The following is an 8,987-nucleotide window of genomic DNA, read 5'->3' as shown; positions in this document are numbered from 1 at the left end:
TATCTATTTATGACTTATGGGTACCTGTTATTGAACTTTTATTTTTTGGTTTTAATGGAAATCTTGTATTTGACTTTATTTATCTAGCATTTATTTCGTTATGAAAATATGTCATTTGAAATTCTATGCATGCATGTGTATAGTAACGGCCTAACTTGAGTCCTAGGGGGTCGGGTCGTTACATATGGGATCACCACCTACGATTATGTTATGGTGTCTCTTCAGAGTTACTTCCTATGAAAGTGTGTCTTCGGGTTTGCTCCTTATGCCTATGTCTATGTCTATGCCGAGATGCACACCTCTGTCGTGATAGGGATATTAACCTATAAACCTAGTGGACCTAGTAGTGGGTCACTTATTGGGTATTCTTATACTCACTCTTTTCTATATTTTTTAGGTAAAGGAAAGGACAAAACAGTAAATGACAAGAGGAATCTGTGACGGAGCCTTGGGACTTGACATCGATTCTGTACTTATTTTCTCAAATTGGCATGTTTTGGTTTAGTGGTCGAACATTCAATATTCTTTGGTTATTTATTTATTTATTCGTTTATTTATTTGTTTAAATTATTTCAAACTTGAGTTAGAGGTATCCCAAAGAATGATCTTATGTCTCTTTCTAGATTTTATAATAGTAGTTATTTTATGAAATTCTTTTAGATTTAGTTAAATTTTATGAAAGAGTCGTTTTGAGATTTATATTTGCATGTAAATCAACACCCATCCTAGAAAGTAGGACGTTACAATATATAAATCCAACATTCATACTAAAAAAAAGGTTGCAACAAATTTTTTGCACTTAAAAATAAATATCAAGCAAATAACTATTAAATATTAAAGAAATAATTCACCCTTTATTTATATTTCGTTTGTTTTCCTAAGGGCAAGTAGCTTCAATAGTTTCAATACGAGTAGTTTTATTTACAAGCCTACAACCCCTTCACAATTTAACATGTATTAGAAATAATTTTTGAATCATAGATCATACACAAAATACCTTTCTAAATTGATAGCCACCATGAGATTGGACCCATTCCCTCGAATTATTTATTAAAAACCCATGATTTTTTTACCATTAGAACAGGCCACGATGGTTCAAATGCTTGTGTGCTGAATGAAGTTCAGAGAATGAGAAGATTATCTTTTATATAGAAATATAGAATTCACATTTTTCCCAAAATTTAAAGTTTTGTACAGACCAAGACTCGAGTACTAAAATTATTACATTGGTGGGAAATGATGAATATAAGAATAAAAATCAAGACCAAAGGGATAGATCAAATCAAGATTCAAGAAAGCATCTCCAGGCCAGGTACACAGAACTCGCCCCAGGCATTGTCTTCCATATCCACGCTTGAAAACTCATGGGAGTTCACAGTAAGATGGAAAGGTGTAGATCTGGAAAATGAACCACATGATACTTTAATCTCTTCTTATAACCAGACCAAATGACAGAATTCCGATCATCCCGAGACACGGTAACTCTTGTTGCAGATAAAGCACTGCAAGAGAATTACTTACAAGGCCGGACATCATATAGGTCATCATAAAAGCTTCCCAGTATAGTACTCTTGTTCTTACAGAAAGTCAGTCAATTCTTGGGAAGCAACTTGTTCACTTTCTTTTTCACAGTCTCGATGAAGTCACTTTCTGATAATGTTAACAACTGGTTCAGTAACAACATCACCTGGCTCTTTTTCATAATTGCATACCTTGGTTTAATCCTCCCCTCCAAGCTGTAACCAAAATATTGGGGAAATTTGATAAGCTCCAATTTTGAATACCCCATGGTTAGAAAGAAATCCCATTTGGGCACTAAATTATCAGCTAAGCTGAAAGTATACAAGGCTCCATATCTTGAGATCATGGTTCCAACATCCTCCATGCTGTAGCCCCTCTCCAAGAAAAATTGTGTCACTGGTTTCAAATTAGCCTCAATACTAAGACCAAATGTCTGCGGGGAACGATAGAGAAGGACAGCAACATCAACTCCTAGTGAGTGAAAATATTTGGCCGTGGGCCTTAACTTTTCCTCAACACTGTAACTTATGATGTTTGGACAACGGGTCAATACTTTACCAACGCTCTCCTCTGAGAGTCCCATTTCATAAAGAAAACTAGTAGTTGTCTCAACCTTCTGTTTGCTGTAGGTGAGAACAGCTGGAAAACGGTATATCACTTTTGCCCATTTTTTCTTGTCAACGCCCAAGTTTTCTAAGAATGTCATGGTTGGTTTTAGATTTTCAGTCAGACTTATTCCACATAACTGAGGCCTCTTGTTGAGGATAACAGGGATATCAGATTTTGGCACTCCAAGATCAAGAAAAAACTCGATCACAGGCTTTATTTTCCCCTCCAAGCTGTAGTAAGCAAATGCTGGGAATCTGCGAGTAATTTCTTTAATTTGATCAAGATTTAAGCCATGCTCAATCAGGTAAAGGATCTGAGGTCGGAGCTTTCCAGTAGGACCTTTTTCACTCACTCGAGAGATGGCTCTCAGCTTCTTCGTGTCAATTGTTGAATTTGAGACAGGAGCTCTTGTAGCAATTTTTTCCTTAATAGGAGGATTCGGAAAGTTTTCTACAGCATGCACGAGATGAGTCCCATGCTCTTCAAAAAGGGACTCAAGATAAGGATTCAAAGCATCTCTAATCTCAAGTGTAGTCAACTCTCGTCCTGCATAGTCATATGAACTAGATTATAGTTTCTGGCATTGTCATTTCTTTATCCAACTAAATCAAATGCACTGTGATTGGTGATAACAAGTACATTAAAATTGTACCTACTAGATACCGAGATTTATGAATCAAATGAAGCCTCAAGACAAGATGGTCAATGAAGAGATCAGACTTGTTTATTGTTCTTGCAGCAATTGCATTGCTTAGACCTTGTTTCTTTAAAAACAAGGTTAAAACTGCCTTGGCCTCTTCTTTTTCTGCTGTTAGAAGGGCTGGAGAAACAACCTTTATGTTGGCTGATCCATCAATCTCAGAATCTGTTATTTTAGATCATCAAAACATAGTAAGCATGGTCAAGAGACCACATGACTTCATCAAGAGATTAAGTAACTACAACAAGTCAATGACAACATCAATGGAATTTCAAACTGAAGCACTAACCAAATTTTGCTCGGCAAGAAAAGGGTTTCCTTGGGAATGAAACCTGAACCCTATATAAAACAAAACTTCTGGATGACCCATTCTCAATAAGTGACAGACAAAGAATCATAGATAGGGCAGCTCGTGCAAACATTCTAACTTAAAATTATTCACTGAGCATATCTCAAAACAAACCAGAGAAAGAAACACATGCAAATCTGTTAAATAAGTGAAGACATATTCATTCAAGCTCAAAAATACAGATTCGAAGGGTACCTTTGAGTAGTGATGAGACTACGATTTGACATGAAGAAGACACGGGCGAAGTGTAGCAAACCAGCAGCTCTCATCTTTAAGCTTTGGCGCAAATGATTCTCTGAATTGAGTGACTAAAATTGAACGGTACAGTCAGTCAGTCACTTGTGCAATCAGCCGCAGACCTAGCTATGAACCAAAAAGAAAGACAACCCATTTGCAAAACTCTCCCAGAAAAGTGAAAAACCCCCAGTATAACAAAAGTAAGAATCAAACAACGTGAATAAATGCAGGCAGATACGCTGGCAACTACGTCGGCCAAATTTAATATTCACAATCTCATTACTAGCAAAAACAGATAACCAACCTCCTTTTACATGTTTTACTATGTACCATTAAGCTTGCCTTGATTTTGGGTATTTCAATATTTAGAAGTTCTTTACTAATTCTTAGTGCAAGTGTTTTCTAATCGCGAATTGCAGATATGAAGGAGAGAAGGGAAGGGAAGGATGGAACTTACCAAAATTGAAGCTCCGCGGAAGAATGGTTAAGATCAGAAAGTGGGTGGGAGAATCGAAAGAGAAGCCGAGTGACTGAACAAGAATGGTTGAGAAGAAGAAGAAGAAGAAGAGTGAGCGGAAAGAGAGATTAAGATTGAAGGGCAGAGATAGAAGAAAGAGAGAATGAAAGAGACGAAGGTAAAATAATAACCTAAATTATGTGCCAAAGCAAGACGGACGAGTTTCGAGCTCGAGAGTGACAAGTCGGGTGCGTTAGATAAAAGGTTAAAAAAAAATCGCTAAATTATAAAAAAAAAAATGTCCTGAACTTTTTACTTTACATTAAAATAATGTTCCTAAAATTTCAAAAGCTTCAAAAATATCTTTAAACTTTTAAAATAAATTTAAAAATATCTTTACTGTTAATTTTGACTAGAAGCAATTAATATTTTATGTCAAAAATACTTCTCAACTTTCAAAAGTTTCAGAAATACTATTAAATTTAAAAATAAAAAATAAAAAAATAATACTCTTACTATTATATAAACAGAAATTGTTAATATCGTCTTACCTCTCTATTTTCGATCTTTTTCTCCTCTCCCTTCTTCAATACCCTCTTACTTCCATTTTTGTTAACTATTTGATACTTGTTTATCTAAAATAAATAAATAAACAAGATTGCACACTTTCATTAAGGTATATCAACTATAATAAGAAGAAAGATAATAGATAAAGCACCAAATGATTTTAAGATTTAAATATTTTCACAAAATTGTACGTCAGTAATTGAGTGTGCGTTAATAGCCAAATACTTTTTTTACTTGACTATTTATGATTTTGATATGTTTCAAGAGGAAATTTTGATTTTGGAATTTTGTTAAATTTTGTGGCATTTTATGTTTTAACTTAAAATTTTGGTTGTTGAGAAAATTGGTATAAACTAAGATTTGGAAAATTAAGAGAAATATGAGAGCATCTGTATGAAAAAAATGAGGATATCTATATAATTTATTTTAAAATTGGTTTTTTTGAGCTTAAAAAAAACTTCAAACAAATTGATTGTCATATTAATGGTATGAACATTTTAAATTTTTTTTAAAAAAAATTTAAGTCATTTTTGTCACAGGGAATTAACAGTTTTTGTTCAGATACTAATGGTTGAGGTATTTTGAAACGTTTTGAAAGTTCATGGGTATTTTTTAAATAAAATTTTAACGGTTTCCATCCAAAACTAATAGTAATGGTATTTTTTTTAACATTTTTTAAAGTTTAAGAGTATTTTTGAAAATTTTGAAATTTTAGGGGCATTTTTGACACAAAGTATAAAGTTCAGGGGCATTTTTTATAATTTAACAAAAAATGTTTAAATCTTCTTCTTCTATTTTGATACCCAAACTTTCAATAGCGTCCATTCTAGTCCTTGAATTTTAAAAAAAAAAAAATGCTTCCTTTGGCCCTTGTTATTAGGGGTATTTAAATTAGTCAACTAACCAAACAACCCGGACTACCCAACCCAAATTGTAAAGGTTGGATTGGGTTAGTTTTAATTTCGGAGTTGATTAGGTTGGATTTTCTAATGGTTTTTTTTCCAATTAGGTTAGATTCGACCTACACTTTTAAAATTTTGGCTTGACTCAAATCAACTCCAATTTCTAATATTATTAGAATATATCTATATGATAAAAATACTTTTTGGTCTTTGAATTTTAAGAAATTTGGTCTTTAATGTTTCAAATTAATGATTTTAGTCCCTAAATTTTTAATAATATGTTTAAAAGGTCCCTCTACAATTACACCATTAAATTTGTTCATGAAATTGACTAGGTGGATGATGTGGCAAGGATGGCATGAAAAAAAATATATATTTTATTAAGGGTTATTTTCAAATTGAGAAAAAATAACCAAAATATTTACAAAATATAGCCAAGTTTCAAAACTAAAAATTAACCAAAATATTTATAGCCAAGTTTCACAACTATCAGTGTATATTGATTAACATTGATAGAAGTCTATGAATGTCTATCAGCGTCTATCTGTGATAGTTATGAAATTTTACTATATTTTGTAAATATTTTGAGCGGTTTTACCATTTGATATAATTTCCCAATTTTTAATATCTCTTATATCTCTCCTGTTTCTCCCTCATCTCCATTTTTCTCTATCATTCTCCATCTTCTTTCATTTTTCAACCCAATGAAGCATCACATAAAATTTTAATAATTGTGTTTTTTTTCTTCTTTTTAAAAAATGTGTCTTCCAGATTGGGCAGTCACATTGAATGTATTCAATGTGGAAGAAGGAGAAGCCTCATCCTCCTGCAAACTCCTAGCGCCAGTGCCAACACCATGTTTCTCTTCATTCTGTCGATGTTTTGTATTTGTTTTAGCAGAGTTATTGTAATTACATAGCAACATTTGAAAATGTAACTTTGGGATGGTGTTATAGAAAGAACCTAAGACAAGAAAACAAGATTGCAGGCAGTTAAAACGTTGTCGTCTTCTTTCTGTTATGTTGTTGTAACCACCAGAGCTTCATCGTTAACCATGAGCATCTGTGTATAAAAGGAAAATCAATGTGAGAATAACGTACGAGAGAGACCAAGACATTCATTCTGTAATAACTTTGAAGAAGAAGCAATAAAAGAGACCCTCCCGATTTGCACGGTGGGCGTAGACCTTTGGTTGAACCACTTAAACACTCGTGTTCTTTCTTTCTTACTCTACGATCGATTAGCATATACTTAAGTATCATTTACACGATCGTCTAGCTCCTATCGCATCGTTTTTAGCTCCGCATCTCATTGTTTATACGATCGTCTAGCTCTTCAGTTGTCGTCTATACAATTGTTTAGCTCTAATCAACTGTCGTCTACACGATCGTCTAGCACTTTGGTCTATCGTTTACATAATTGAACTATCATTTAGTTCTTAGATCTTCGTCTACACGATTGAGCTGTCATCAAGTAAACGATAAAAGAGTTTTGGAGCCTTAAGCATACAGCCTCCCCTGAGTCTTGACCGTTAATTCTGAGTAGTTTTTGATTGCAAACAAGTTGATCATAGTCATCTGGGACAATAAGTGGTACTAGAGCTCAGTGAACAGTTCAAGATAGATCCAAGATTTGAATTCTTGCATATTATAATCAGATAAGTCAATCTTGAAGATCAAGAATGGCTACAACTAGATATGAAATCGAGAAGTTTGATGGAAAGATAGACTTTGAACTGTGGAAAGTGAAGATTAAAGCAGTCTTGGGATAGCAGAAGGCTCTTTTGCCATTACAGACCCTGTAAAATACCCTGAAACACTCACCGAGACAGAGAAAAAGACAATCGAAGTAAATGCTTATAGAACCATTGTCTTGAATATCACATATAGTGTTTTAAGACAGATTGTTGACCAACCTACTGCCTATGCCCTCTGGAACAAACTGAATGAGATTTATCTCAACAAAGACTTGCCTAACAAAGCTTTCTTGAGGGAAAGATTTTTCACATACAAGATAGATGTTGCAAAGTCCTTCACTGATAATTTGAACGAGTTCAAGAAATTTTCTTCAGAATTCAGATCAATAGAAGACAATATTGGGGAAGAAAATGAGTCTTTCATATTTCTTAACTCTCTACCAGAATCATTCAAAGATATCAAGATAGCCATGAAGTACGGTAGAGAAAGAATAACAACAGAAGCAATCATATTAGCAATAAGAGTCAGAGAACTAGAGTTACAAATGAGCAAGAAAGATCAGCAAGGAGGAGAAGGCTTGTTTTCAAAGGGGAAAACAAAGAATAACGGGAAGGGGAAGTAGAATAGTGGTGACAACTCCAAGATTAAGTGTCATTTTTGCCACAAAATGGGATACATGAAGAAGGACTGCTATGTCTTGAAGAGGAAGCTAAACCAACAGAACAAGGGGGAAAATAGGGTCTATATCCTTGAAGATGCAAGATGGTTCAGTGAAATTGATTAGGAATGTGAGGCATGTTCCTACTTTGAAGAGAAATCTCTTATCATTGGGGATGTTTGATGCTATTGGCTGTGAGTATAGAGGTGTCGGAGGCACCTTTGAAATAATTAAAGATTTAAAAGTAGTATTGGTGGCAACCAAAGTAAATGGCTTGTATGTCATCAAATATGTGCAAATGGCACATTTGGCCTTGATTACAACTGATGAAGAACCCACTGAAGATGAGTTATGACACAAAAGGCTTTCTCATATCAGTGTGAGGGGGCTGCAAGTACTCTCAAAATAGGGGATTCTTCCTAAGGGTGTTGGAGTCAGCTTAAAATTTTGTGAACATTGCATACTAGGCAAAGCAACAAGGCAAGACTTCCCTAAAGGACAACACACCTCCAAAGAGAACATTGAATACGTGCATTCAGACTTATGGGGGCCAGGTCACTCTCCATCTCTAAGTGGAGTAAGGTACTTTCTTTTCTTTATAGATGATTACTCAAAGAAGAGTTGGGTTTACTTTCTAAAAACCAAAGATGAAGTGTTTAGTAGATTCAAAGAATAGAAGACCTTGATTGAAAAACATACCTCTAAACATATTAAACACTTATGAACTAACAATGGTTTAGAGTTTTATGGAGAGAAATTTAACTTGTTTTGCAGGGAGAATGGCATGGTGAGGCACAGAACAGTGAGGTATACACTTCAACAAAATGGAGTAGCTGAAAGATTAAAAAGAACCGTGCTTGAGAGGGTTAGATATCAGCTGTCCGATGCACTTTTGCTTGAAAAATATTGGGCTGAAGCTGTTTCCTACACTATCTACACTCTAAATAGGTGCCCACATCAGTCCATAGAGCTGAAAACTCCTGAAGAAAGTTGGACAGGACAATCTCCTAAGCTGGAACACTTGAAGGTATTTGGATGTGTAGGCTATATGCATCAAAGGCAAGGTAAGTTGAAACCTAGGGCTGTAAAATGCATGTTCTTAGGCTTTACACTGGGAGTGAAGGGTTATAGGCTGTGGCATCCTGTTCAGAAGAGATGTGTAAATAGTAGAGATGTGGTATTCAAAGAGAATGAGATGTTTATGATGTCTGAACAACCAACTATATCTATGTCAAAGACAAGTAGCACAAGGTTTGAGATAGAGCCTCAAAATGATCATGAAGCTTCTAC

General features: G+C 34.5%; 1 protein-coding gene across 5 annotated transcripts; it reads right to left on the bottom strand.

The window, feature by feature from the left end:
* Positions 1-1,126: 1,126 nt before the first annotated feature.
* Positions 1,127-4,057, bottom strand: LOC120074241 (transcription termination factor MTERF5, chloroplastic). Of its 5 annotated transcripts, none has more exons than XM_039027300.1 (5): positions 3,874-4,057; positions 3,375-3,538; positions 3,120-3,187; positions 2,783-2,995; positions 1,127-2,676 (listed from the first exon to the last, which is right to left on the bottom strand). In XM_039027300.1, exons 2-5 carry the CDS (start codon positions 3,446-3,448, stop codon positions 1,592-1,594), a joined length of 1,440 nt encoding a protein of 479 aa, XP_038883228.1. In that variant the 5' UTR covers positions 3,449-3,538; positions 3,874-4,057; the 3' UTR covers positions 1,127-1,591. The 5 variants fall into 5 exon arrangements, with proteins under 5 accessions (XP_038883228.1, XP_038883227.1, XP_038883230.1 ...); XM_039027299.1 differs by having other exon boundaries at positions 3,375-3,542; positions 3,874-4,056; XM_039027302.1 differs by having other exon boundaries at positions 3,120-3,169; positions 3,375-3,542; positions 3,874-4,055.
* Positions 4,058-8,987: the final 4,930 nt, after the last annotated feature.

This window comes from Benincasa hispida, chromosome 3, assembly GCF_009727055.1.
Source record: "Benincasa hispida cultivar B227 chromosome 3, ASM972705v1, whole genome shotgun sequence".
Classification (NCBI taxonomy): Eukaryota; Viridiplantae; Streptophyta; class Magnoliopsida; order Cucurbitales; family Cucurbitaceae; genus Benincasa; species Benincasa hispida.
Note: the sequence above shows the minus strand (reverse complement) of the source record. Positions and strands in the feature narration are given on the sequence as shown.

What these genes read in the sequence shown, in the direction of transcription:
- LOC120074241 (XM_039027300.1), bottom strand. Translation starts at nt 3,448, where the DNA reads ATGAGAGCTGCTGGTTTGCTACACTTCGCCCGTGTCTTCTTCATGTCA. An exon ending in AGTCTCATCACTACTCAAAG is followed by an intron (nt 3,188 to 3,374) that starts GTACCCTTCGAA and finishes TGGGTCATCCAG; the next exon opens with AAGTTTTGTTTTATATAGGG. An exon ending in TAAATCTCGGTATCTAGTAG is followed by an intron (nt 2,677 to 2,782) that starts GTACAATTTTAA and finishes ATGACTATGCAG; the next exon opens with GACGAGAGTTGACTACACTT.